This window comes from Priceomyces carsonii, assembly GCF_900007245.1.
Source record: "Priceomyces carsonii strain CBS4050 genome assembly, scaffold: Debaryomyces_carsonii_scaffold_3, whole genome shotgun sequence".
Classification (NCBI taxonomy): Eukaryota; Fungi; Ascomycota; class Pichiomycetes; order Serinales; family Debaryomycetaceae; genus Priceomyces; species Priceomyces carsonii.
The window spans coordinates 286,315-313,961 of NW_026946676.1; the positions used below are offsets into that span (position 1 = coordinate 286,315).

Sequence of the window (27,647 nt, forward strand, 5' to 3'; positions counted from 1 at the left end):
GTCTATTGAAAAAGGCACAGAGCTACTTGTCCGAACCACTATATACACATTCAAAGAACGCTCTTCTAAATGCATCATATAGAGCATGAAAGAATGATTAATGATATTTTTATGCAAAGTAATTAACTGATTATCGCTTCAAGATATAGATTTAACTTGCCTCAGCAATGTCTTCATCGTCATCCTCGTCATCCTCATCATCTTCATCATCTTCAATCCAACTCTTTTCTACTGTTTCTCTGACTCTTTTAATGTATTGAGATCTATGGTCTTTGTATAGATTTGCAGCCTCCACATTCGCTGGAGAGCTAATATTTGGGTCATTGAGTAAAGACTGAACAGATGTTAATATACTCGAAACATCGTATGTTGGGGACCACCTATTTTGTAAAATATCTAAGCATAGCTCACCCAGTGCATACACATTTGGATGGAACATCTCGCTAATGAACTTAACAGTGGGCGGTTTATTGGGATATTGTTCATCAAATTGTAGAACTAAACGAAAAGTTCCATCTTCAAAGGGTGTTTCGGCAGGCCCTATAATTACAGCATTCCAAGACATCACATTATCAGGCAATGGCGATGCTGATACACCACTAGGTGCATCTTGTTGCATGCGCTTGAAATCACGCATTAGTCTTCTTTTAGCGGGAGTCGACATCGAGTTAAGTTAATTTATATTGTCTTGGTTCTTAAATTCTTTCTTCAAAATTAAAACTGATTCTTCATCTCATTTGCATTACTCAGTAGACTAATAATCAATCGCCACTATTATTAGACCTGCACATAAGCTGCATAAATTGTGTGAGTTATATATTAGAAACGTGAAAAATACTAAAAGACATTATATATTATAAAAAGGTAAAAATTCTCATGGAAGAATCCCTTGTAAAGAAGCCTACCATAAAAGTATGGTGAGTTCTTTAGATTCGTTAGCTAAGCACTTAAATGAGGGAGTTGTAAGCGTTTTCGACAAACTCCTTCACGTCTTTCAAGACTGGTTTATCTGCTGATTCAACAACTTTGGACACCAACTCTTCAATCAGAGACTCTAAATTTTCCAACTTGGGCTTTACACTTTCGATATTCTTGGCTGAACCTTCCCAGAATCCGGTCAAATTCTTTCCTGCACCATTGAAGGCCAAAACATTTGGAGTGCCATCATCCGGAATATCACTTAAAAGACCGTCGGAGCCAAATTTGATCAAGTTTTTCTTCAATTGAGCTGGAGTGACACCTTTAGTAGAAACGTAAAACTCAGAATCAGCGCCTGGTTGCAAAGAAAGGTAATAGGACAATAATCCAGCAATGTGTGGGGATGCCATCGAAGTACCAGATAAAGTAGCAGTAGCCGAATCAGAGCCAATGTAGGTTGATAAAATGTTCAAACCAGGACCAAAAATATCAACACATTTACCGTAGTTAGAGAAATAAGCTCTAGCATCAGAAATTGTAGAAGCTCCAACAGTGATAGCGTTCTCTGCAGCAGCTGGGGATGTATTGCAAGCATCTTGATTTTCGTTACCAGCCGCAACAGCGAAATGGATACCGGCCTTAACTGCGGCGTTGACAGCTAAGTCCAATGCAGGAGACTTACCACCACCTAAAGACATATTGGCAGTCGATCCCTTGAATCCCTTCTTGCCCTCCTTTACAGCATCTTGATGAGACTTGGCGGCATACTCAACGCCCTTAACAACATCGGACATCGAACCTGAACCATTAGATCTCAAAACCTTGACAGCAACTAAATTACTATTTTTAGCAATACCGTAAGAGTCAGAGCCAATTGTACCAGCGCAGTGTGTACCATGACCATTTCCATCGGTATCCGTGTCACCTGTTGGAATGGTTTTACCCCATTTAGCTCTTCCATTAAACTCAACATGATCAATATTGATACCAGTATCAATAACATATGCAGTAACACCTGCTCCCCCATCTGTATCATATAAATATTGATTGAACGAGTTCAAACTCAATGGTTGTCTATGAGAAACCCTAGCCAACCCCCAAGGTGCTCCTTTCTGAATGTTGAATTCGTTAGCATAAACCATCGAATCTCTTTCAACAAACTTAACAAGCGGGTTCTTTCTGATTAAATCGATAGTACCTTCCAAGAAATATCCATAATAACCTTTCATAAAATTATCAATTTCAAAAGAATCAACAATTCCACCCTCGGCTTTGAAGTCCGCAGTGGACAAAAAGAACGAATTATCAGACTCCAATCCAGCCAAGGAATTGATATGCTGTAACTCTACCCATTCTTGATGGAATTTTAACTCATCTGAGGTAATTTCATCCTTCATGACAATTATATATCTATCAGCAATAATATCTCTAACACTTTCAGAGTTCACTAAAGGAACAGGAGAAGCATTAGAGGCAGCAGACCAAATATCCTTGACTGGCTTTTCGGCCAATGTTTTGGACTTCTCTGCTGGCTTCAATGAGAACGTATGCATTACATCATCCGCGGATGGAATGACTAAACCATAGACTCCTAGCTCAAGTAAAATACTGAGCGCAACGGTCCTTGATAACAACATTATTTCTGAAACAACTACTTGCTTTGGGAAAAAGGGATATAATTAAAGTAAATGATAATGATACTTAGCTTAATGTATTCCTCAATCTATTTATCTTATAATAAATATATGATGGAAGAACACGTCTGGTTAAAAAGAAGAAGTAGGGAGATTTAAAATGGGTGGCGATAAGATTATATAAAATTTGCTTATGAGCCCTCGGCTGGCTATGGCTTATCCAGGTAAGAAGTGTGATAGTTATCAATTTTGTGTAATAAATTAGAGCAGGCGATAAGATGCAATATCTAGACTACATACATGAGTGAATGAACTTGTGACTGTACAATTGCGCTTAAGCAGCTTCAGTTATGTATCTGGATTGCATTTGTAGACAACCAGCTTCGTATTTCAGACTCCGTAGAAGCTTCATTGACAGCTTTATATATCATTTCATCTCCATACTGTTCTTCTGCCTGTAAAATCGATACTAAATGATTCTTGTCCAGTGTAGACTCATTGACACAAAACCATAATTGATTAAGATATGTTTTTCTATTCCTGTTGAGCGGAAGAACTGGACTTGAGATATACACCAACAAATGGTTGATAATAAGAGCATGAATCTCTTTTATGGATTTCCCCCCAAATTCAGAAGAGCGAGGATTCCCTGTAATACAATAGGCATTAGAGCACCACAGATTTTTGCATCCTCTAGATAATTGCAACATATAGCGACGCTCAATCCTAGACTGAAGCTTAATATTGGTGGGGTCATGCTGCTGGACATATAAAGGGCCATAGCACATATCACAAAGATTCAACTCATTACTGGGATTGGAAGACATCAAATTTACGCAGTTATTGTTGCTGCACTTGTTGAAGAATGTTTTACTTATTTCGTTGAATTGGTGTTTATCTAGTTCGTGAAGCTTCAAGTGCTTTGCAAGGTCTTTGGATCTTAAAATTTTGCCACATTTGTAGCACTCTGTAGTTTTGTTTCCGCAGGAGCTTTCATGATTTGTTAAATTGTAAAACTTATCCTTATACGTTGATTCACCTTGAGGAAGAATAAGATGGCAAAATCTACATTCATGAAGCTTTCCTGGGCAAGTGGTAGCTTTATGACGAACTACCATGTCGATAAAAGTGGGGAATTGTTCATCAGACGAGCATTGATTGCATTTGTAAATATTGTGCTCTAATTGATTGTGCTTCAACTTCAATGTCTCTGAATTTCCGAACTTTCCATCGCACTTATCGCAATGCCAATGAGTAAGAGGAATAGTCTTCTTGAACACTTGACCGCAAGAGCACCGAACGTTCTCTCTTAAGCAGGAGACTTCATGTAAATCGAAGTTGCTCTTTGAAACACTTTTACCGCAATTTGGGCAAGTCTCGTGTGTAGCTGGGTCTATTTCAGTAGCCTGCGAAGGAGGAATTTCTTCTAAAATTGTTATTTCCGCGGTAGCCTCTGTATCCCAGGTGAAAGCAGTAAAATATAGCCATTTATTATCAATCTCATCATCTGCACCGCTCTCTATATTTAACTTTCTCTTTATGTCATTATCATTCCTGTCTATTTTAATTGCCTTCCTTGCAGTGAAATTTTCTTGATCAAACTCGTCCTGAATTTTGAAATCTTGATCCATAGTTGTCCATCTAAAGTCTTCAAGGCTAACTAGTTTATCCATACCGACGACCAAATCTAAATTGATTAAAGAATCTAAAGAGTTCATGCCCTTGTTATTTAAAACAATATAAAAAATCTGAGGTTTTTTGGTTAGGTCAAGCTTAAATATTGTTGGTATGTAGTGACTCTTCAAGAACGGTTTGATTCCATTGATTTGAACTTCATCTTCAACTTCCATGATATTTTCTAACTTATCGAGGTGCTTGCCAAAGTGTAATTGTTGATCTGCCATGGTATCATCTAAAGGCACTATTTCAAGATCAATGTCAGTATCTATAATGCATGCAACATCTTGATTAAGATCTTCTACGATCAACTCATATCTCAAGTTCTGATCTAGTAGAACAATCTTTTCTCCCTTCAATAAAACGGTATAGAAATAGCTTAACTTGTTCTCCAAGAAGAATTTCCAATTTTGATCAGAATAAAATTGTAAAGGTTTCAACTTTAAGTAAGTAGCTTTCTGCAAATTTTCTTCCAAGCTAATCGACACCAGTTTAGGTGACCCTAGTTTTTCCACTATAAGCTCTGGTAATAAACATAGATCCTCACTGGGCGAGGAAAATTCTTTAACCCCTATAAAAGTATATTTGTCACTCTCAAGACTTTCAATCTTAAATATCAATGGATGCGGTAAGTTACTCTCAGGAAAACGCTCCAAAATTTTAGACAACACTGACTGAGGTAATATAGCTTTATCAGAATATCTTGGAAGGGCCGCCCATGATTTTGCTACCAAATCTTCCATTTAGCCTCTATATCTTCCTTTAAGGTAAAAAAATCTTGACAAATTGGTTTATCTAAACTTGTGGCAAATATCGAGTCTGTATATAAGTGAACTAATGAAGTGAAAGTCTATGATATTTATCGATTAATATATATAGTATCTATGTTTTTAGGCATCTTCAATCTCTGAGGCATCTGATTCCAGGTCGCTAGAATCTTCGATTATATCAGCGTTAATATCCTCTGTTTCGGTATCATATCCCATTTTCTTCAAAAACAGTGCAAAATGATCAGCCTTAGCTGGAGGAACACATGAAAATATAATGGAGCTATTAGCTTCAAACAAAGGCTTGAAATATTTTCTCATGACTCCTACTACTTCTTCAGCCGTAATTTTATTGAGTCTTTTCAAGAAAAATGGAATATAGTCTGGGCCTCTATTCTTGAACAAATTGTCTGTGATTTTGTTGATGGCAGCATCGTAATTATTCGCTTCAGCATTAGCCAATTCATTAACTATCACTGAAATTGTGTTTTCAAGACTTATTGGATCAATAGATGCTGTGCCATTACAATATTCCTCAACTATTCTCTTTCCGGTCAGCCAAGCACTCTCTAAATCAGAACTTCTATAAATCGTAAACGATAGGTAGCCTGTTTCTAAATTTCGACGAATAGATGATCCATAAGCCAAACCTGTTCCTCTTATACCTCTCCAAAATGGACCTTCTACTGCTGACAAAAGTTCGCTTGCCAATGCAATTTTGAAAATATCATCATGCAAATAGTCAGTTGGAATCAACGTCGAAGTAACTAAATGGCTCGATTCAGCAGCTGGGGTTGTAACTACGAAAGCTTTAGATGAACAATTATTTCCAAGATCAGATCTGTATTGATGAGAATGAGGAATGTCGTCAAATACTTCAACGTTCTTGTAGCTCTCGTATGAAATTGTCTGAGCAAATTGAGACCAAGAAGAGACTGGCCCATTGATTCCCTTTAAATTACCTATAATAAAAATCTTGATAGAATCTGAATTGAATAGCTGATTTCTTAGCTGCAGCAAATCTTTTTCAATCTCATGATACTTATTCGTGTCAATCTTCTCCAAAAGTTCTTTATAAAATTGTTCCGTATTCATACAATCTTGAGCTTTCATTATGGAAGAATCATTAAATAAATTTCTATGATGACATGAGTACATCATTAGCTCTTCGTTCCTCTTCTTTTCTGGCAATGAGTTTACAATTTTTTCTATTATAATCTTAATTCTAGATTCTTCAAAAACAGAGTATTCTTTGAAATTTAAGAGCCATTGTATTGCTTTAGCATAATTTTTGGATTCAAATTTCATTCTTATACTGACTAATTCCAAAAACTGACTTTCAAAACCATTATCTAACAGGTAGTCTATTACATCTTCCTTAACTTGAGAAATAACTTCCTCAAAAGGAATATACTCATCATTTGGTAAACGCAAAGGAAGAGTGAATATTTCTTCGATTACGGACATATACTTCAATAATCTTGGTTCTACCTGTTTGGATGAGAGAACTAAGTTTATTGTAGTAAACTGAGATTTAAAGTCTTCAAAGTGTAAGAAAAGGGGAATATCGGATTTTGAATCCCTTTGCAATTCATTTGGGATTACGCCTTCATCAATATAGTTGCCTTTAATGTGATTTAGGCCGCCTCTATAAGATTTCGTCTGAATAAAGTTAATTTTTGATGGGTCTGGTTTCCCAAATTGAGTCAATAACTCATCAGGGATAGGTTCATCATTTTTCTCTTGAGCCTTCTTCACTTTAGTTTCCAATTCTTTCAAACCTTGTGGGCCATAAGTGCTTTCAATCCTTTGGAGTACTTTCTTATTTTCAAGTTCTAACTTTTCATTCAACTTTGCAGACGGCCTGCCAAGAACCGTTGCTGATTTATTATCAATCAACATTTCTTTAATAAATGAACTCCATTGTTCTGGTGTCCATTGCAATAGTATGTCAAACTCTGCAATATTTTCAGTCCATTTTTTTAAGTCAGATCCATCAGCTTTTCCGTATATGAATTCGCCTATCGATATAGTAGCGAAAGACGAAGCTGATCTTTCAGTGCTTGAAATGAATTTTAACCTTTGCTGCTTGATGACTTGTCTCATATACTTCAAATCAATATTAAGTGGAGTCGCTTGACTTCTAATCATTTCTTTAACTTTTGAATCGACATCATACAAACGCCCAGTGGGGACGCCACTTATCGTAAAATTGAAAGCGGTTCTTAAATAATCATCCGTGAAAAAATCTGTTTCTGTAGCCAAAGGATCCTCGGTTTCAACAAGAATTTTATTAAATAAAGATATGGCACTATCAGTAAAATAAGAGCCTAAAGAATCCAAAGCCGCGTTTGCTAAAACATTGTCAGTCTTTGGTCCAATCCAGGAGATGGCTACTTCTCCAAATGATTCATCATTATCAGGAAATTCTATTTCCTTCACTATAGTATTCTTCAATGGTAGATCAGGCTTCGAATCTACGAACGGCCTCTTATGAAGTGTTTCAGGAAGCTGAGGTAACTCCGAGTCAAACGTGGTCAAAATTTTCATAAGTTCTTTCTCGTCAACTGTTCCTGTTATTACTAAACATAAATTGCTGGGACGATATAGCGAGTTGTGGAAGTCTCTGATTTGATCATTTTTCAAGTGTCGTAATTCCGACATAAGGCCACCAGTCTCCGATGAATAACCAGAATCAGGAGAGTATAGAAGCTGCTGCATTGCCAAATATGTAATAAACCAGGACAGTGATTCAATGCCTTGCATTTCGCTGAATACTACACCTTTTTCTTTACCTTCTCCGTCAATGTGATAGACCTCAGTCAAGCATGCCTCATCTGTAAGCGTCGGATTGAATAAATGATCTAAATAAATAGGTAAAAGGGTTTTGAATCCCTCCCATCCTGCTGTAGTTAGAGTGTAAACAGTCTGATCGACTGCAGTCCAAGCATTTGTGCTAGAAAAATATCGATTCCCCAAACTATCAAGTAGTCCTTTGTATGGGAATTTTCTACTTCCCATAAATATCAAGTGTTCTAGAGTATGAGGACAACCGGAGTTATTTTCTATTTCTGTAGCAACTGCGAAATAGCCATTTATAATGGGAGATTCTTGCTCTATATATGTCACTTGCAAGCCAGTTCTTTGAGACCGCCATTTTGTTATATGCGCCGGTGCATATTCCACATCGAATGAAGTTTGCTTTTCAAAAAAAGACATAAACGAGCGATTAGTCGTCTTTAGGAATGAAAGTCTTCTATGAAACACCTTCTATTGGGAGATTTTTTATAAAGCACAGGATGCTTGAATCATTAATCTATTTAAAAAATAAGAAAAAATTTCAGCAGTTGAGAAAATGAAATTTGATGCTTTCTCGATGTTTATATTTTCTGGATCCTACAATGATCCAAATTATGAGTTTCGTATTAAAATTATGTATTTTAGATGTCTAAATAATATCCCCGATTATACTTTAAAAGAGGTGAAGCCGAAATTACGCTATTAATCTTGTCTGATATCCAGTTCCGCTTCCTCGAATAAACTAAATATATTATTAACGTCGTTTCTCATGCTCTTGGTTAAGTCTACTAAACTCTCATTTGATTGGTTGTACATAACACAATTTGCAAACATAAGCATGATATCCCTTTTCAATTGCTTTATCAGATTATATTCGGCTGGCTCTTGTTTCAGTTTAACAGATTTCAAAATGTTTTTCAAATCCTTAGGTTCGTAGATCAAGTCATAATAGTCTGGAGCTTCTCTTTTATTCACAGCTTGTAAAAAGGGAGATGAAAAACGATGCTCTTGAATGCTATTGAGCAAATTTATTGCAATGTGTTGGAATCTTTTATGTTGGCTGGATGCTACGGATGGAGAAGCTGATCTCTTGAGAGAATTTTGCAGAGGCTTGACGAGATTAGAATCATCATGGGTAGTTCCATCGCTTCCACTATCAACGGGCGGTGAGACTTCATGTGGTGTTCCCGAAGGCAGTATCTCCTCTAGTTTGGATGCCGCATCATGGAACTTGGTTTCAGTAGGACTACCATCTTCCGAGTTTCTGTCTGTCCCAATACTGCCATCTCTTTCTATTTCGTTAGATTCAGCATCTCTTGGAGTTTGCTCTAAAGCCTCATCACTGTCATCTTCCATATTCTGTCCTTTCCCTGTAACTTCCTCGGTCTTTTCAGAATACTTAATCTCCTCTTTTTCTGCCGTGTCGACAGACTTATTTTTGTTCACATCTGATTTCTCAAAAGTGCTTTGCTTTTTATCACTATCTTGGCTTTGAATTGGCACACTCTCTAATTCCGTTACATCCTCCTTTAATTGCTCTAGTTCTTTTTTATCATGATTTAAGGTTTCACTATCTTTATCATTGCTTATATCCTGCTCTTTCCCATTGCCATCTTTTGCGTTTCCAACCTCACTTAGCAGCTCATCTATTTTCCTCGTTTCATTACTTTCAAGAACTTGATTTAATTCCACTGCTTCACTTTCATTCAGTAAGTCATTTACTCGGCTAATTAAAAACTTGGAGTATTCAATAGTAGACGAGACTACGGTGCTTGCAAGAACTGATTCGTATTTGTTGGAATCCTTTTGAATTACAACTTTACTCTTAGTAACATTAGCGATTTCACAAAATGGACTATTTTCAATTATTTTTGCTAATGTGTTTTGATCTATATTATTATTGACATATTTTTGTATTTTGAATCTGTCAGAGTAGCTGTGTAGTAATGCATTCAAGCTTGTCAAGAATGCATCAATTTCGAACTCTATTTCATCTTTATTGAAATCCTTCTTTTTCTTTACGAAGCCGTTTATAGTAGAAGCCACGAAGAGCTGCAAAAGATCTTTGTTTTCGGCTTCTTTTGACATGCTGCTAAAACGCACCAAGTTTATGTTATTTGGAAAACTAAGACTTCAGTTTGATACTCAAAGATTTTGTGTAACTTTTATTCAGATTTTCAAAAACACTTATATTGCTACAAGAAGGCAAGCCTGTGGCTCTAAATGGCTATCTTTCACTATATTCAAGAAAGCTATGTACAGTAAAACAAACTAAGCAGTCACTTAGTAGTAGGCAGACGAACTATTCGTATACGACTAATATATCACAACCGGTAAAAAAATCCTAAAGAATGTCTCCATCTAAAACTTTCATTAACATTAACGTGGAGCTAAGAGAGCTGCTAGCAATTGCTCAGCGTCTTTGCATGTTTTGCATTAATAAGGCACTAAAGGTTGGTTAATATCTGATGCGCAATGTGGCAAGTAAAATTTTGAATACATACTTTTGTTCTTGGAATCGTTGCCCAACTCTCTCACTATGTTTCAAGAACTTTTCTGAGCACTTCAGGATACAAGAGCTTTCCTTGCTGGTCAAACTAGCTGAAGTGAAATCGTTAACACAGTCATCGAAACATCTAGAGACCAAATTAGAATACAATCTCATAAAGTCCTTCATCTGCTTTTGTTCAACAACTTGTTGGAATTCTTGTTGTTCTTTAACGTTGAGTTGATCCATTTCTATCCTCTGTATATTTTTTGACTGCTGCTAATTTCTTAGTGATGTAGTAGACTGAAGAAATGTTCACTTCGACGATAGAATTTTTAAGAGGTTGGCAAATGTTAATTTTTTATAAAAAAAAAAAACTTACGTAATCAGCTCTATTTTCTCTATTTACATGATCAGCACTGGCAAGATCCTGGATACCTTGGAAACGGAATAACATCCTTGATATTCTCTATTGCACCTAAATAAGAGACAAGCCTCTCAATTCCCATCCCAAACCCACCATGGGGGACAGATCCATTTTTTCTAGTAGACGTATACCACTCCATATCATCGATTTTCATATTTCTTCTATTCATTTCCAAAATCAAACTATCATAGTTATGTTCTCTCAAAGAACCACCCACTAGCTCTCCGATTTCAGGAACTATTAGATCAAAACAAGAGACAGTTGGTCGTTCTGGGTCGAAAGATTTCGATTTCGGCATGTAAAAAGGTTTTTCAGAGAGAGGATAATCTGTAATAAATACCGGACTATTGAAATGCGATCCAGCTAACCATTTCTCATCTTCTGTTTGTAAAGAGCTTCCCCACTGTAGTCTTCCTTTTGATCTCCCTTTGTTTTTGATTTTATTTATAATATCGATTGCCTCTGAGTATGTGATTGTGGGCCACTTATTTGGTGAAAGAAGAGTGCTCCATCTGCCAGACATCTCTTTCACTTCATTTTTGTTAAATCTAGAGCCAACCAAATCTTGCTCTTGACTGGTTACTATCTTATTCTTCTTTGATTTCAATTCAGTGACAATAAATCTGATCATATCTTCCACAAATGCCGTAAGTTGATGAAGATCTTCGATGTAGCATATCTCTGCTTCTAGCATCCAAAATTCACTCAAATGACGATTAGTCTTGGAATTTTCTGCTCTAAAGCAAGGTGTCATTGTCCATACTCTATTCAAAGAAAGGGCGAGTACTTCTAAATGGAGTTGGGTGGATACCGTAAGGTAAGCAGGCTTATCAAAGAACAATTCTTGGTCCTTGTCTTCTTCAATCTTTAAAGATTCCACTACAAATTGCTCTCCTGCTCCTTCACAATCTGAGCTGGTGATTAACGGGGGATTCACTTTTATAAATCCGTTCTTATTGTAATATTCAAAGAATTTGCTTTCAATAAAAGATCTGAATCTTAGTATTGAAGCTAGTGATGACGTACGATGTCTCAAAGTTGGTACTGATCTTAAAAAATGGAATGACGTGGATTTTTTTTGAAGAGGGTACAGGTCTGTAACATCACCTATAATTTCCATTTTATGGTCGGAATCTTCTCCAATGAGTAATTCAAAATCTTGCTTTCCTGTCGATTCAATCCACTTTCCCACTGCTTCAACACTTTGTCCAACTTTTAAAGACACATTTGATAGAACCACCTCCGGGTTCCTCACAACTATGCTCAAATTTTCATGACCGGAGCCGTCTGATATATCAATGAACTTTATATTTTTAAATTCCCGTATAGATTTGATATGTCCTTTAGTTGACACTAATGTATTAGTTGATGGCGGGTCAATGTTTAACTGACTTATAGTAGGATAAAATCCTACAAGGCTTCGGTATTGGTACCATATGGGATTAAATACCTTAACATTTCCAGCCCTATTGAGAAACGGTTTCATTAGTGTATAATAAGAATTAAGCGAAACCGTATAGCTCCAAAATTTCAAAGATTAATATAATCCGGTATAGAATATATACCTTTTTTTAACATGATATCGATTTAATCAATAACCAATGCATTCTCATCACTCCCATAGTGGAGACTATGTCAGTCATGCCACTGACACCCTAGAAGAAATCGTATCAACTGCTGAATCAAAAGGATTTACACATTTTTGCTTGACAGAACATATGCCTCGTTTGAATTCAAAGTTTCTATATCCTGAAGAAATCGAAAAAGACTATACTTGTAACGACCTTAAAGAAGTCTTCACAAATTATTTGAAGCATGCACTGCAAATGCAAAAGAAATACAATCTTAGGAAGACAATGCGCTTACTTGTCGGTTTCGAAGTTGAAGGAGTTGATGATGAGCACATCGAATATAGTATAGCGCTATTGAGGAATCCAAGTATTAATATGTGCGTTGGATCTGTTCATTATGTCAACGGGATACCTATAGATTTTTCCAAGGAGCTATGGCTAAAGGCACGAGATTCAACAGCGAAAGGCACGGTAAGATGTCTTTTCAAAAATTATTTTGATTTACAATATAAGGTTCTTTCTTCTGTGCAACCGCAGGTTGTTGGACATTTTGATCTAATTAGGCTATTCGAGCAACCTGAAGAAATTGATTTCACTACGGGTAAAATGATAAAGGACATTGTTATAGAAAGGGACTGGCCAGAAGTATGGGATTGTATTATTCGTAATATAAAACTTGTGGCTGATTATGGTGGATTGTTTGAACTCAATTCAGCTGCTATCAGAAAAGGGTGGAAAACCCCATATCCGAAAAGAGATATTTGCGAGGCAATTAAAAGGCATGGAAACAGTATGTTCTGCTTTTCAGATGACTCACACTCTGTCAGCCAAGTTGGACTAAATTATAGTAAAGTATGGAAGTATGCTAAAGACGAGCTCGAATTGGAATTTATCTGCTATTTGGATTTAGACGAAACTGGATTAACGGTCGTTAAAAAGTTAACGTCAGAGGCTGTCGATTCCTCTCTGTTTTGGAATAATTATACATGAATTAATATTATATAAGGTAAGTCTATGGATCCAAAAATGTAACTGTAATAGTTTAATACGATCTTCCAAACATACAATACTTTACTGCTAATCTGTCACACTTTATGCATTTTTGTCCAGGCTTTAACTCTGGTTGATCGTACGGAATGCAAAGGGATTTGGCACCCATAGATGGAGATTTTTCATCTTCTACTTCATCTTCTCCGTTATCTTTCTTTGCAGAAGAATCTTTAATATCATCTTCACAGTCTGCATCCCCACACCATGGGGCAACAATAGCATTTTTGGCATTCAAAGTCGGTACAAAATCCTTCCACTCGTGAATCACTTTGCGGTGATTGTCAAATGCGCTACGTGCATTTTCTAATAATTCCTTCTGCATTTCCTCTAAAATCTCTGGAATACGCTTTTCAAGTTCTGATAACTTAACTGTGTACTTAGCACGATTATCACGTCTCACTGCAACTACCTGACCCTCAGATAAATCTTTTGGTCCGAACTCAATACGCAAAGGAACCCCTTTCAACTCCCAATCCGAAAATTTCCAGCCTGGAGAATAATTGTCTCTGTAATCTCCAACAACCCTAACTTCCGCATCATTCAACTTCTGTTCAATTTCTTTTGCTCCCTTGTTAACTGCAACTCTTTGAGAGTCTGTAGTTTTGCTGGTTAAACCTACTGGAATAACTACAACTTGAGTTTGTGCAACCCTCGGAGGTAAGACCAAACCTTTGTTATCTGAGTGTGTCATCACCATGACACCAATAACACGGGTTGACAAACCCCAAGAATTTTGGAAAGCGAATACTCTAGGTTTTTCTGCACCTTCTGGATTTTCAACAGATATATTAAACATTTTAGAAAAATTGGTACCCAAATGATGCGAAGTAGCACCTTGGATACCTCTTCCTGTTTCTGGTATAAACCCTTCACATGTGGTAGTAAAAACACCGCCGGCAAATTTCTCATTCTCTGTTTTCACACCCTTGACCACAGGAACCGCTAACAATTCTTCATAAACCCCAGCATACAATTCTAAAATTTGGAGAACCTCTTCAGTAGCAGATTCTTCTGTCAAATGAGCAGTATGACCTTCTTGCCATAAAAATTCACGAGTCCTTAAAAAAGGTTGAGGATGCTTAAATTCCCATCTAACGACAGAGTTCCACTGGTTTAATTTTAAAGGAAGATCTCTGTGAGATCTGATCCATTTAGCATAGTAAGGATACATGACGGTTTCAGATGTAGGTCTAATCGCAATGTGTTCATCAAGCTCAGAGTTACCAGCCTTCGTGACCCATGCCACCTCCGGGGCAAATCCCTCAATGTGATCTTTTTCCTTTTCCAAAACCCTTGAAGATACGAACATAGGGAAATATGAATTCTGAACACCCAACTTCTTAATCCGCTTATCAAACCAAGTTTGAATGGTCTCCCAAACGGAGTATGAATTGGGCCTTAAAATGTAACAACCCGACACGTCATAGTAATCCAACATCTCCCCTTTAGTTACCACTTGTGAGTACCAAGAAGAAAAATCTTTGGACTTGTCAACAGTAATGCCAATAAGCTTTGCATCCTCTACTTTTGCAGCTTCTTTCTCTTTTTTCAATTGTTCCTTACGAGAAGAAGCGGATTCTGCTGGTTCGGCCCTTACTGTGAAGTCAACCGGAATGATTTCTATTCCAGTAGACGCCAAATAATCATTAATCACTTTTGCTTTTAAGTTTACTTTCGATGACTCAGTTGCCAACTGAAGTGTCAAATCATTAGGTGCCTCTGTGATATTCTTATCGATTAATATCTTGATTTTTCCAGCAAGACCTTTATGCAAATTAGCAATAGACACTTCCTTGGTTGAAGTTGCAAAGAATTCTTGAACGAGATCTTCTTTTGCTAATCTTGGTTCTTTCACATTTGCCGCATTAGCGATAGCACCTGAAGCTGTCAGGGTATTTTGGAGCGCAAATACAATAATGGGGATAGGAGTAGCTGTCTTAGCAGTTTTAGGCTTGAACACTAAAGTCTTAGTAGGAAGGGCAGATTCTGATTCCACAGTTGCCAAAGACAATGCCGCCAAAGATTGTTCTAATGCCATATTATTCGTAACCTTATCTCTCAAGTAGTCTACTTTGGTTCTAGCCTATTGCAACTGAGTCGGTTATTTATCAAAACGTGAAAAAATTTCTATGCCTTCATTTACGCTCAACTTGGTATTTTATGGAACTCGTGAGTCAAACCATGGTTGAAAAAATCACCGCAGAAGATTAGCAATCAGAAACATCACTATCAAGAGAATAGCGACTTATACGTTTAATACAATGCCTTACGTTTACGTCCACGAACAGAGTGGTATTGATTACCCCTCCGGAGGTTCAGAAAAGAACCCTTTTCAGTCTTCCGCATACGCTTATTTTACGCACCCAGAATCTACGATCTTGGTGTTCAAAAAGTTGGAGGAAGACAAAGAGATATATGGCTATGGTGAGCTTTCAGCCTCTGCATTAAAAAAGGCTAAGAAAGGTGCTGATGGCATAAGAAAGAAGTTAGAGAAACAGGCAAAATTAGTTGAACAAAAGCAGAAACAAGAAGAAGAAGCCACCCTGAAATTGGCTGCGCTTGATATCTCAATTGAAGAAGATAAGTCATTACCTGAAGCTAAAAAAATTAGATTGAGAGATATTCCTGAGAATTTAGGTAATAGGATTGCTGTTCATGGTTGGATTCACCGCTTAAGAATTCAGAAGGGATTGGCTTTCATCACTTTACGAGATGGTACTGGTTTTATTCAAGCAGTACTTACTGGAGATTTGGCAAAGTGCAAGACAACGCAGGAGTTGACCTTGGAATCCAGCGTAGTTATCAAAGGTGTAATCCACAAGTTGCCTGAAGGAAAGTCAGCTCCGGGGGGTGTCGAATTGAAAGCAGACTACTATAAAGTTATCGGTTTAGCTCCTGGTGGTGAAGACTCTTTTACCAATAAAGTTCAAGAAAATGCTGATCCAGCCTTGTTGTTAGATCAACGTCATTTAGCTTTAAGAGGGGAAACATTGTCCGCAGTAATGAAAGTTCGTGCTTGTTTATTGAAGTCAGTGAGAAGATTTTTTGATGAGGAAGGTCTTTTGGAAGTTACACCTCCTTGTATGGTACAGACACAAGTTGAGGGAGGTTCTACTTTATTTAAAATGAACTATTATGGAGAAGAAGCATACTTGACGCAATCTTCACAATTGTATTTGGAGACGTTGGTGCCTGCCCTAGGAGACGTCTATTGTATCCAAGAATCTTTCCGTGCTGAAAAGTCGCATACTAGAAGGCACTTGTCCGAGTATACTCATATTGAAAGTGAGTTGGGCTTTATAGACTTTGAGGATTTGTTGAAACATTTGGAGCGTCTTCTTACGAAAACAATTCAATATGTGATAGAAGATCCTGTCGCCGGTCCATTGGTCAAACAATTAAATCCTAATTTCCAACCACCCAAAATGCCATTTAAAAGGATGACCTATATTGAAGCTTTAGAATGGCTAAAGGAGCATAATATTCCCAACGAAGATGGAGAAGAGTTCAAATTTGGTGACGACATTGCTGAGGCAGCTGAGCGTAAAATGACTGATACCATTGGTGTTCCTATTTTATTGATCCGCTTTCCGGTAGCAATTAAGTCTTTTTATATGAAGAAATGTGAAGACGATCCCAGAGTCACTGAATCTGTAGACGTTTTGATGCCAAATGTTGGCGAAATCACAGGAGGTTCAATGAGAATTGATGACTATGATGAGCTTATCGCTGCTTTCAAGAGAGAAAAGTTAGATATAGCGTCATATTATTGGTTTATTGATCAAAGGAAATATGGAACATGCCCTCACGGTGGTTACGGATTGGGTACTGAAAGAGTATTGGCATGGTTGTGTGACAGATTCACTGTTAGAGATTGCTCCTTGTATCCAAGATTCACTGGAAGATGTAAGCCTTAATTAAACATATGTCTAGTGAATAATAGAATATACATAAAGCATAGAGGCCATTTGTAAATACGAAAGAAAATTCATCTTTTACGAACAAATACATCCTAAATGGGTAATTGAAAAATTTTATTGTAGCCGCGGTGATGAATCATTTCAAGGATTTCAATTCATTTTAGTTCAATACATCTCAATTCTCTTACTCTCTTGGCTGCTATCAAATTACAGGAACGTATCATTATGTCTAGCGAGCAACCTGCTGAGAACAGGCTTTGGGGAGGTAGGTTCACTGGAGCCACCGATCCCTTGATGAATTTATATAATGCTTCATTGCCTTATGACAAGAGAATGTATTCCGCAGATTTGTTGGGTACTAAGGTTTATACTCAAGGTTTGAATAAGATCGGATTAATTACCGATGATGAACTAAGCTCTATCCATAAAGGTTTGCAAGAGATTCAGAAAGAGTGGGATTCGGGCACGTTTGTCGAAAAACCTGGTGATGAGGACATCCACACTGCAAACGAAAGAAGATTAGGAGAGATAATTGGGAAGCATATTGCGGGCAAAGTTCACACTGGTAGGTCTAGAAACGATCAAGTGGCTACAGATATGAGGATATTTGTTCGTGAAAGCTTAACAAATTTGCTTAGCATTTTAGCAGACTTCATCAAGGCAATATTGAAGAGAGCCGCCGCAGAGATCGATGTTTTGATGCCAGGTTATACTCACTTGCAAAGAGCTCAACCTATTAGATGGGCTCATTGGCTTTCTTCTTATGCTACTTACTTTACGGAAGATTACAAGAGGTTAAAACAAGTTTTAGATAGAGTTAATCAGTCACCTTTGGGAGCTGGTGCATTGGCCGGTCATCCTTATGGCATTGATAGAGAATTTTTGGCCAAGGGCTTGGGGTTTGACTCGACCATAGGAAACTCTTTGACAGCTGTGAGTGATCGTGACTTTGTCGTTGAATCTTTGTTTTGGTCAACTCTATTTATGAACCATATTTCGCGTTTCTCTGAAGACTTAATAATCTATTCTACAGCTGAGTTCGGTTTCATTCAATTGGCTGATGCCTATTCCACTGGATCCTCTTTGATGCCACAGAAAAAGAATCCCGACTCTTTAGAATTATTGAGGGGTAAGTCAGGACGTGTATTTGGTTCGATGTCTGGTTTTTTAATGTCAATAAAATCCATTCCCTCTACTTATAATAAGGACATGCAGGAGGATAAGGAGCCTTTATTTGATGCCTTGACAACGGTTGAACATTCCATTTTGATTGCAACAGGTGCTATCTCTACTTTGAAAATTAATGAAAAGAATATGAAAAATGCCTTGACAATGGATATGCTTGCTACTGATTTAGCCGACTATTTAGTGAGAAAGGGAGTTGCATTTAGAGAGACTCATCATATCTCTGGTGAGTGTGTAAGGGCTGCCGAAGAACAAAAATTGTCAGGAATCGATCAATTGACTTTAGAGCAATTACAGTCCATAGATAGCCGGTTTTCTGATGATGTTAAAGATATCTTTAACTTCGAAGCCAGCGTCGAAAGAAGAACTGCTACAGGAGGTACTGCCAAGGCTGCCGTTTTGAAACAGCTCTACGCTCTAGAAGAATCTTTAGTCTAAACTTTAAAATTATAACGATTTCTTAGAGGAGTTCAACAAAGCATTTAAACTATACACGTAGTTATGTTGTGTCTCTCCAATAAGGTTATTCTATAAAAATATACACTTTATGGATACTTTGGAAACTTTAATCCTATGAGGATCTCTGCCGTCTTATGATTGGTATTTTCATTTGGTAATTATACAACCTACTTCTTGATATTACTGCAACCATCCACCCCTTTACCTACCGAAGGTTTAATCTGAGGTGAAGGTAAACGGGAAACTAGAATGCTTTCATTTGATAAATTATTCTCCACTAACATTTCTTCAGAGTCCTGCTCGTCCTCGCTTTGTTCCTGATATTTACTTTTTTGACTAGCTCTTTTAAAAATCAGCTTCAAAGGAGATTTAAACGTTTCCGTTTTCCCCAGTGATACGCTACTTCGTTTGCTACCGGCTGCCAGATTCCCGTGTGATGAAGTACCCTGCCTGCATGAGTTTGATCTACCAAAATCTTGAGTCGTTATTTCGTTAAGGATAGGAGCAAAACCTAACGAAAAATCATCATCGAAGTGTCGAGGAAATTCCCCGTTGACTTCATCCTGAAAGCTCATTCTTGGTTGAGGTCTAGGAGTTGAACAATCGCTGCAACTTTCCTTTAAGTCTCGCTCAAACTTCTTCGACTCCTTAACGATTTCATCAAGATCTATTATCGAGCCTGAGCTAAAGCTCCCGAACTTGGAACCTCTCTCTGAAGTAGGTGATATTTGAGATGAATCTATGCTTCCTCGGGTATTCCTGAAGTCTTGATCTTTTCGAGTGAGCCGTGTTAGAAGGGGCAGCTCATTTTCTGCAAGCAGTACCTTTCTACAAGGGGCATGGGGGCTCAGCTTCCCATCTTGATTCTTAGATGAATCAACTGAGACTTTATACGATGCGTTTCTTTGCGCGTTCTCAAAACAATAATCAAATTTTAGCATTGTTCATCTCATCAATACATTGTAAAGAAAACTAAAACATTCATTACCACTGCTTTGATCTTATATATTTCTTATAACCACCTGATTGCTTTTGAATTCGCTCGGAACAAGAGAACATTTGTGTTCTGAGATTTAAAATTATGTATTAAGGCGCAAGTTGACGCAAGTAGAGGCATTGGCTATATCCGTGGGTTCTTCGTGCATATTTTAGTATATATTCCAACATGAACAAACAACCTAGTCGCCTTATAGAACATGCACGAGGCTCTAAGTATCATACTCAGAGACCCTTCTCTTTGTGTCAATGATGCAGAATCACGCATGAATTGCCTGTATTGCTGCATTCACTTTTATTATCCAAGAGATAGCCTGAGGATACTATTACATTCCAAATGCCAATAAATTTAATACCCCTCTTCAGACTTATCAGTCACATTCTTCCAATACAGAGTTCTCCGGGATAGTCGTTCACAGTTGGGCTATTCTTCTGGCTATTCCTCTGCTCCGCTTTCAATGTCGTGCTCTATTCACCACGTTCCTTATTTTTTTTTTGTTCCACAAAATCCCATAGAAGGGTCCTGGTTACATCGCTAAGTTCTAGATTTAGACCTCTAGCCGGAACAACTGCTGTTTTTGCGTCTTTCATCACTGTTAGAGTTTTTGAACTCATACATCGCAAAAAAGCAGTTTGTGTTCCCAAGCCAAAGGAGTCACGTTGTTTGTTTTGAGCGCGGGCTCTCTTTTGCAACACTTTTTACTAATGTAAAACACATTTGGTGTGTGGTAAAACTTGAACTCAACTCAAGAATAGCGTATAAATACAGAATTAATCTTTTTAAGCAGAAGTGATAAGAAGTTAAGTGGAATCTTTATTGAAATCCTTTTTAAGACGTCATGACAGTAGCTGTGCCAGCTGACGATTCTTTTATCAAAACGCAGGCAACAGTAGAGAGAGAAAATCCAAAAGTTTCCAACAGAAAAAAAGAATTATCACTTAAATGCCTTGTTGGTTATAGTAAGCAAGTAAAGGATTTCGATGCTTCAGAATTAAGTGCTGAAGGTTTTGAAAAAAGAGTTGAACTGATTCGTGGAGCGTATCGACGTATTTTGAAAGTTCTTGTTAAGGAGTTCAAAGATGAAAACGCCTTCGAAAGCTTGAATCTTGAAATTAATTTTATTGTCCCATTGGCTAATCTCATTTGCTTGGTTTCAAAAAGGGAGCCGAAGAAAGATTTGGGAGATTTTTTTGACATTTTCGCTTCCTTGATATGGCACCATTTAAAGAGTCCCCACTTAATACAATCCTTTATAAGCCTCTGCAGAGATGACGAATGTATGGCATCCCTTTTAAAAGTTTTAAAAGACAAGAATACTGATGATTCCCTAACTTGCCACAGTATTTCTGCGTTTTGGACTTATAAAGATATAATTTCTGAAGAAAGTGGATCGAAAAGATCACTTTCCGGTGTCAATCTTGATACTAGGCAATTCCTCAGTTTTATGCTCCCCAAAGCTACTCACATATGCAAATTATTTCAAAATTTGATTAATTACTCAAAATATCCAAAGGAAGATAATCAAAAGTCCATCAAAATAAACAAATATTTATTGGAACTTCTTAGTCTTTTGCAAGATGACACATACGCAGAATTTTGTGCCTTAATCTGCTACAATTCTAGTGAGGCTTTTTCAATATTATCATATGATCCGAGCAAAGAGACACATGGTTCTGAAATCACCAATATTTGCATTAGTAAGATTTTGTCAATTGCTTCTTGTTCCATACTTTTGAGCGATATAAATACCACTGCGGTCAAGAGAGATTCTTTCAAACTTTGCTTAAGAAATAAATACTTGTTAAATTTCAGTCCATTATTAAACCACAATAATGTCCTCCAAACTTCCTATAAAGTAATCCTCGATGTCCTTGATCAAAATAACCAAATAGCATACTTATCCTCAGCCAATGTTCCAAATTATATCTTATTGTCGTTGAAATCAATATATGGGCTGCTGCAAGGTAAAATTAATCTTTACTCAGAGTTTAATGCATTAAAGCCAAAAATATCTATGACAACAGCGTTCTTGAACTTAAACTACTTACTTTCGATTAACCTATGCACTCCCTACAACGAATTTGAAGTTCCAGCTGTTATCTTAGCAAACTTCAGTCATTTGGCTTCAGCTCCACTTCCAAAGCCAAACTACTTCTTTGAGGGAATAGCATATGATAATTCATTTGACACCAGTAACCACTTGGCATTCTGCGGAGACAATTTTAAACAGCTTGTTCAAAGTGCTATATTGAATTTAAGTCTCTTGTCTCATACGTTCAAAGATGAATTTTTTGCTTATCAATTCATTAGTAGCTCATCATCAGGCCAATTATATCGAAAAATTGTCTTCAAAATGGTAGACCTAATGATTTCTTCCTTGTTTACCACTTTGTACTTTGTCTCAGGGACTGACGAGAATAATATTGAATTCAACCTTTTAACGGAGCTCACACATAGACTATTTTTCAAAATGGTAACAATTAATCTCAATACCGTAGATAACTCTTTGATTTGGGTGAGCCTTCTTAATTTTGCTAATGATATATGCTATGCGGACATTAAAAACGTTCCAATTTTTGAAGACATCTTTCAATATCTAATTAGAGAAGATAGTTCCATTCTTCAGGACACTTTAGTTAAAAGCGGTCTTCAACTTTTTGCGGCAACGTTCAGTGATTATAAATCAAAATGGGAAACCTTCGGAAGATTTTTACAAATAGAGGACCAGGTGGCCTGTAGTGATTTCCGCAATATTTCGATTGAGGAATATGGGTTTTTGTATCCAAATCAAGATATTAATTTCAAGCCTATATCTTCTAAGAGCTCTGCCCCTGAAAACGAGGATTCTGCAACAATTTTTAACTTTGAAGAATTAGCAAATAATATTTCAACTCCTGTCAAACCACATTATGCTACAAATTCAGCAAGACAGCAAAGTATACATGTTGATCAATATGGTATGACCTGATTGCTCGTTGGAACGTACAGTTAACAAGCTTTTTTGATAGTTTATGATTATGATCTATAGCACGTGAGCACTTCAATATCAATTTTTTTTTTTTTAATCGTCATATAGTTCTTTTTGGAACTCATCGCAAATTTATACATCCAGTAAAATATATATTAGGAACGGCAACTTAAGGAAATATGGTGTTAAAGTCAACATCAGCCGGTAATGTGTCTGTTTATCAGGTCTCTGGTACGAATAGCTCGCGTTCATTACCTGACTGGATCGCTAAGAAGAGAAAGAGAGCATTAAAGAATGATATAGAATACCAGAATAGAATAGAGCTAATTCAAGATTTTGAGTTTAGTGAGGCATCTAATAAAATAAAAGTGTCACCTGATGGCCAGTTTGCTATGGCTACAGGTACATATAAACCTCAGATCCATGTATATGATTTTGCAAACTTATCTCTAAAGTTTGACAGACATACTGACGCAGAGAATATAGACTTTCTTATATTGTCAAATGACTGGACAAAGTCCGTACATCTACAGAATGATAGATCAATTGAGTTTCACACAAAGGGTGGTATTCATTATCGATCTAGGATCCCAAAATTTGGGAGAGACTTGTCATATAATCCAGTAAATTGTGATCTTTTGGTGGGGGCTTCTGGAAATGAAATATACAGATTAAATTTAGAGCAAGGAAGGTTTTTGAACCCTTATACTTTAGACACTAAGAGAGGGGTAAATTCAGTGGATGTTAATCCTGTTCATGGGTTGGTATGCGCGGGCCTAGAAGACGGAACGGTTGAATTTTGGGACCCAAGAAGTAGGCAAAGGGCAGCTAAATTGTTTGTTTCAGAGCAGTTAAACGAACCTGTTCAAGTTACAGCTACTTCATTCCGGAACGATGGGCTTAATTTTGCTTGTGGGACTTCTTCCGGACTATCGCTTATATATGATTTGAGGTCGGCTGTACCTACTATTGTTAAAGATCAAGGATATGGTTTTGATATCAAGAAAATTCTATGGATAGATGAAAATTCTTCTCAACAAAACAAAATCATGACGTCAGATAAACGTATTGCAAAGATATGGAATCGATTAGATGGAAAACCATTCACTTCAATGGAACCAAGCGTAGATATAAACGACGTTGCATATGTTAAAGAGTCAGGAATGTTTTTGATGGCTAATGAAGGGATTTCCATGCATTCTTATTACATCCCTCAATTAGGACCGGCACCAAGGTGGTGTTCATTCTTAGATAATATCACTGAAGAATTGGAAGAGAAACCCTCGGATACAGTGTATTCTAATTATAGATTCATCACTAGAGATGATGTAGACAAGTTAGGATTGTCACATTTGATTGGTTCAAAAGTTATGCGCTCCTACATGCATGGTTTTTTTATTGATACGGAATTATATGATAAGGTTAACTTGATCGCAAATCCTAATTCTTACAGGGAGCAAAGAGAAAGAGAAATCAAAAAGAGAATTGAGAAAGAGAGAGAGTCAAGAATTAGATCAACCGGTACCATTAGTAACACGAAAATCAAGATCAACAAGGATTTGGCCGGTAAATTGCAGGACAAGAAAGGTTCTGCTGCTGCAGAGGCTGTCATTAATGATGATCGTTTCAAGGAAGTATTTGAAAATCCTGATTTTGCCGTTGATGAAGAATCACATGAATACAGACAACTTAATCCTGTTAAAGTGTCTAAGGATGTTTCTAGAGGTCTAACAGCTGCAGAAGAATCTGACGAGGACAGAATGAATTTTAACGTTGAGGGGGAATCCAGGTCAGAAATCGAATCAGAAAGTGATGAAGATGAAGAGGATGAACTTGCTGCCAGAGAGGCCACAGAAATAAGAAGAAATAAAATCAAAAAGGAACTAGAGAAGGTTCGTCGTAGAAAAGAAGCCGATGCTGAGGCTGACAAGTTTATGAACGAAATGGTTCCCCTAAAAGATGATACGCCGAAAGATGACCAAGCATCATTTTCAGCACAGCTTAAGCATGCTAATCAAACGCCTAGGGTAAAGAAACCAAATGATTCCAGATTACGTCGTCATGGTAGAGGTGAGGCTGAGTTGACATTTGTTCCGAAAAAGCTAGAGAAAAAGGTCTCGTTTAAGCACGACGCTGACAGCACGAAAGAGCTTAATAGAGGTAGAGCTAAACAAAGATACGATGGTCGCAGAAGAGCCTCTAAAAACGCTTTCAGGGGAATGTAAGTCGTATATGTCGTGCATATAGATCTACATCTCAAACTTACCTAATACACACCTCGTATATAGTCATCTCTACATCAATTTAATACTATTAAAAGCGTATACTTATGTCAAGAAACTCCGAAAAAGCACAGTCAGCCCTTAATAGATTACAAGAACATAAGAAGAAAGAGGCTGGAGTCTTAGAGAGTAATCCTAATCTACGACCTAAATATGTTCAGTCTGTTGAATCTTTGCCCCAAGCTGAAAAATGGCGTTCTACAATAATGGCAGAAATATCAAGCAAATTGACTAGAATTCAAGATCCCACGCTCAATGACTACCAGATACGGGAGCTCAATGACTCATTGAATAAACTTTTCAAGGAAAAGCGAGCTTGGGAATATCACATTAAGGAACTAGGAGGGAGCGATTATATAACGTATGGAAATAATTTGAATTCCATTGGAATTCGAGCTGATGGGGCTGGAACAAAAGGATATAGATACTTTGGTCGAGCGGCGGAATTGAGTGAGGCTCAAGAGTATATCAAGGGAAGGAAGAAGTTCAAGAAAGAAGAAAATAGAAGCCAGGACCTGGTTGAAAAGAAGGTTATAAATGAACGACTTCTGAAAATTGATGCTCTGTATTATGGATTGCTTGACGAAAAGAAGGCGCTTGTGAAATCAGCACTTAGTGGACACAAGTCTGGAGATGTGCGTATCGATAAAACCTTAGCACACGTTTTAAACCCAATCTTAGATTCTTATAATGATGATGATTCTGACAGCTCTATTGATAGTTTATTAGAGCAAGAAGAGAAAGCGAATTGTGCCTTAGCACAAAAGAATATAGAGAAAGACTCTCTTATGATTGATGCGATACCCCCTATTGATATAATTTCGAAATGGTTGATTGAGAAGAGAAAACAAGATATCAAACTAAAACTACAAATTAAATAAACCCGGAATATCTCTGCAATAAATAATTTTAATGTCATTTGACTTGTAAGTCTCGTCCGTCGCTTCTATCTGCTGAGGATAAACAGGTTTACAACAATCCTTAACGACATAAGTTTTAAACCCCGCAGCCCTACTATCAATTGCAGAATTCAAAACACAAAAGTCATACGCTAACCCGGTGAATATGACATCAGTTACTTCATGTTCTATCAATTTCGACTTCACTTCGGTTTCATGAATTTGCCAGCAATCTTTGAAACAGGAATAGTATTCCCTGTCCCTCAAATAGCCCTTCTTTACGACCGCTTTTGAAACGTCTAGCCGCTTAAACGAGTCAAAAAATTCAGGATCAATTGAGGCTCCGACAGTATTTTGAATACAATGGTCCGGCCATACAATTTGCTTCATCGTCTTAATTTCACCAGCATCATCTTTTTCGCTAAGAGGGTGTTGGAATGTTAATTCAGTGAAAGGACTCACATTATGTTGCGAAGCAAATGAACAATGATCTGGTGGGTGCCAGTCTTGAGTTGCAATCACTATCGACCAGTCATAGTATTTTGTGTTGATCAATTTATTGACGCTGGGTATGATATCCCTTCCTCCTTTAATGGCAAGAGAGCCATTAGGTGGTAAAAAATCTTCCTGGAGATCAACTACCACTAATGCAAACTTTCTTAGAGTCATAAAATCTTCGAATATCTAATATTGTTCAAGTTATCTAGTAAAATGAATTACTCAATGTTATTATAATTTAATAAAATCACTCTAACTTGCTGTTGCATTACCACTACTTCTTCCTTACTTGGAAAAACTCCTATAGTATTTAAGAATCGGAAGATCAATGCGATAACAATCTACACTACCATGACAAGACAGATTTCAGTAATATGATAGACAAATACACCATCATACTTAGTTGACACTAAGTAAATGCTTGACTCTTTAAGCTTATCTATGGTTTATTACTATTCAACCAGGAGAGATGTATACCATGTCTTTTCTTTTCCAAATATGAATTTAATATACTGATAGCCTAAAAATTCTGTGAGTTTATAGAGAGTTCTAAATAGTTGTTTTAAAGGGCTACTATCGTACTTAGGTGATTCCTTATGAATACTTGACTACTCTAAGCTTATGTATAGTGTGCTACTACTTAGAATCCCCATTAGAATGTTATATTCTAATTGTGGGAATCGCGCTTATATACTTTTGCAACACTGTTTCAGAGTTGTTTCGCAACACTCTTCACATTGTATATACTTATTAGACTGATCCCTTACACTCTTTTTCGTCTTTTGGTGAATCGTCCCGATTCAAAACTTAAAATGGGGATATAGTTGGTGAAAGTTGTCTAATAAGGCTTCTCTTTGTGGTTTAGGCACGCAAGATTTAAAATTTTGTCGCGATATCAGAGTCGCGTGACCTGGATGACAGAACAGCCAACATACATCAAAGCTGTCTGTTTCTTTATCATAACCGTGAATAGCTAAGATTTCTCCTTCTGATGCTCTAAGTAAGGCCGATTGTGTATCAGGAGGTACTACTCTAGGGTATTTCTTTGGATCAACTTCGAATGGTTTGAACCATTTGGTGTTCAAAATTCGGTGTGAATGATTATGGA

The 27,647-nt window shown here is 37.1% G+C and overlaps 15 protein-coding genes across 15 annotated transcripts; 6 read left to right on the forward strand and 9 right to left on the reverse strand.

The window, feature by feature from the left end:
- Positions 1-151: 151 nt before the first annotated feature.
- RAD6 (E2 ubiquitin-conjugating protein) lies at positions 152-664 on the reverse strand (the record flags this gene model as incomplete). Its single annotated transcript, XM_062952534.1, has 1 exon — positions 152-664. One exon carries the CDS (start codon positions 662-664, stop codon positions 152-154), a length of 513 nt encoding a protein of 170 aa, XP_062809427.1.
- Positions 665-947: 283 nt separating this feature from the next.
- On the reverse strand, positions 948-2,555 carry PRCAT00002656001 (proteinase B; the record flags this gene model as incomplete). The annotated part of the gene is made up of 1 exon (XM_062952535.1): positions 948-2,555. The coding sequence occupies one exon, from the start codon at positions 2,553-2,555 to the stop codon at positions 948-950; it is 1,608 nt and encodes a 535-aa protein (XP_062809428.1).
- A 341-nt stretch (positions 2,556-2,896) lies between these two features.
- Positions 2,897-4,972, reverse strand: PRCAT00002657001 (uncharacterized protein; the record flags this gene model as incomplete). Its single annotated transcript, XM_062952536.1, has 1 exon — positions 2,897-4,972. One exon carries the CDS (start codon positions 4,970-4,972, stop codon positions 2,897-2,899), a length of 2,076 nt encoding a protein of 691 aa, XP_062809429.1.
- Positions 4,973-5,119: 147 nt separating this feature from the next.
- PRCAT00002658001 (uncharacterized protein) lies at positions 5,120-8,215 on the reverse strand (the record flags this gene model as incomplete). The annotated part of the gene is made up of 1 exon (XM_062952537.1): positions 5,120-8,215. The coding sequence occupies one exon, from the start codon at positions 8,213-8,215 to the stop codon at positions 5,120-5,122; it is 3,096 nt and encodes a 1,031-aa protein (XP_062809430.1).
- Positions 8,216-8,497: 282 nt separating this feature from the next.
- Positions 8,498-9,883, reverse strand: PRCAT00002659001 (uncharacterized protein; the record flags this gene model as incomplete). The annotated part of the gene is made up of 1 exon (XM_062952538.1): positions 8,498-9,883. One exon carries the CDS (start codon positions 9,881-9,883, stop codon positions 8,498-8,500), a length of 1,386 nt encoding a protein of 461 aa, XP_062809431.1.
- A 370-nt stretch (positions 9,884-10,253) lies between these two features.
- Positions 10,254-10,532, reverse strand: TIM9 (protein transporter; the record flags this gene model as incomplete). The annotated part of the gene is made up of 1 exon (XM_062952539.1): positions 10,254-10,532. The coding sequence occupies one exon, from the start codon at positions 10,530-10,532 to the stop codon at positions 10,254-10,256; it is 279 nt and encodes a 92-aa protein (XP_062809432.1).
- Positions 10,533-10,696: 164 nt separating this feature from the next.
- Positions 10,697-12,196, reverse strand: PRCAT00002662001 (asparagine--tRNA ligase; the record flags this gene model as incomplete). The annotated part of the gene is made up of 1 exon (XM_062952540.1): positions 10,697-12,196. The coding sequence occupies one exon, from the start codon at positions 12,194-12,196 to the stop codon at positions 10,697-10,699; it is 1,500 nt and encodes a 499-aa protein (XP_062809433.1).
- A 115-nt stretch (positions 12,197-12,311) lies between these two features.
- Positions 12,312-13,271, forward strand: PRCAT00002663001 (histidinol-phosphatase; the record flags this gene model as incomplete). The annotated part of the gene is made up of 1 exon (XM_062952541.1): positions 12,312-13,271. The coding sequence occupies one exon, from the start codon at positions 12,312-12,314 to the stop codon at positions 13,269-13,271; it is 960 nt and encodes a 319-aa protein (XP_062809434.1).
- A 52-nt stretch (positions 13,272-13,323) lies between these two features.
- Positions 13,324-15,369, reverse strand: PRCAT00002664001 (proline--tRNA ligase; the record flags this gene model as incomplete). The annotated part of the gene is made up of 1 exon (XM_062952542.1): positions 13,324-15,369. One exon carries the CDS (start codon positions 15,367-15,369, stop codon positions 13,324-13,326), a length of 2,046 nt encoding a protein of 681 aa, XP_062809435.1.
- A 223-nt stretch (positions 15,370-15,592) lies between these two features.
- DED81 (asparagine--tRNA ligase) lies at positions 15,593-17,248 on the forward strand (the record flags this gene model as incomplete). Its single annotated transcript, XM_062952544.1, has 1 exon — positions 15,593-17,248. One exon carries the CDS (start codon positions 15,593-15,595, stop codon positions 17,246-17,248), a length of 1,656 nt encoding a protein of 551 aa, XP_062809436.1.
- A 228-nt stretch (positions 17,249-17,476) lies between these two features.
- Positions 17,477-18,874, forward strand: ARG4 (argininosuccinate lyase; the record flags this gene model as incomplete). The annotated part of the gene is made up of 1 exon (XM_062952545.1): positions 17,477-18,874. One exon carries the CDS (start codon positions 17,477-17,479, stop codon positions 18,872-18,874), a length of 1,398 nt encoding a protein of 465 aa, XP_062809437.1.
- A 188-nt stretch (positions 18,875-19,062) lies between these two features.
- Positions 19,063-19,836, reverse strand: PRCAT00002667001 (uncharacterized protein; the record flags this gene model as incomplete). Its single annotated transcript, XM_062952546.1, has 1 exon — positions 19,063-19,836. The coding sequence occupies one exon, from the start codon at positions 19,834-19,836 to the stop codon at positions 19,063-19,065; it is 774 nt and encodes a 257-aa protein (XP_062809438.1).
- Positions 19,837-20,730: 894 nt separating this feature from the next.
- PRCAT00002668001 (uncharacterized protein) lies at positions 20,731-22,860 on the forward strand (the record flags this gene model as incomplete). Its single annotated transcript, XM_062952547.1, has 1 exon — positions 20,731-22,860. One exon carries the CDS (start codon positions 20,731-20,733, stop codon positions 22,858-22,860), a length of 2,130 nt encoding a protein of 709 aa, XP_062809439.1.
- Positions 22,861-23,039: 179 nt separating this feature from the next.
- On the forward strand, positions 23,040-25,085 carry ENP2 (ribosome biosynthesis protein; the record flags this gene model as incomplete). The annotated part of the gene is made up of 1 exon (XM_062952548.1): positions 23,040-25,085. The coding sequence occupies one exon, from the start codon at positions 23,040-23,042 to the stop codon at positions 25,083-25,085; it is 2,046 nt and encodes a 681-aa protein (XP_062809440.1).
- A 104-nt stretch (positions 25,086-25,189) lies between these two features.
- On the forward strand, positions 25,190-26,023 carry ISY1 (Isy1p; the record flags this gene model as incomplete). Its single annotated transcript, XM_062952549.1, has 1 exon — positions 25,190-26,023. The coding sequence occupies one exon, from the start codon at positions 25,190-25,192 to the stop codon at positions 26,021-26,023; it is 834 nt and encodes a 277-aa protein (XP_062809441.1).
- Positions 26,024-27,647: the final 1,624 nt, after the last annotated feature.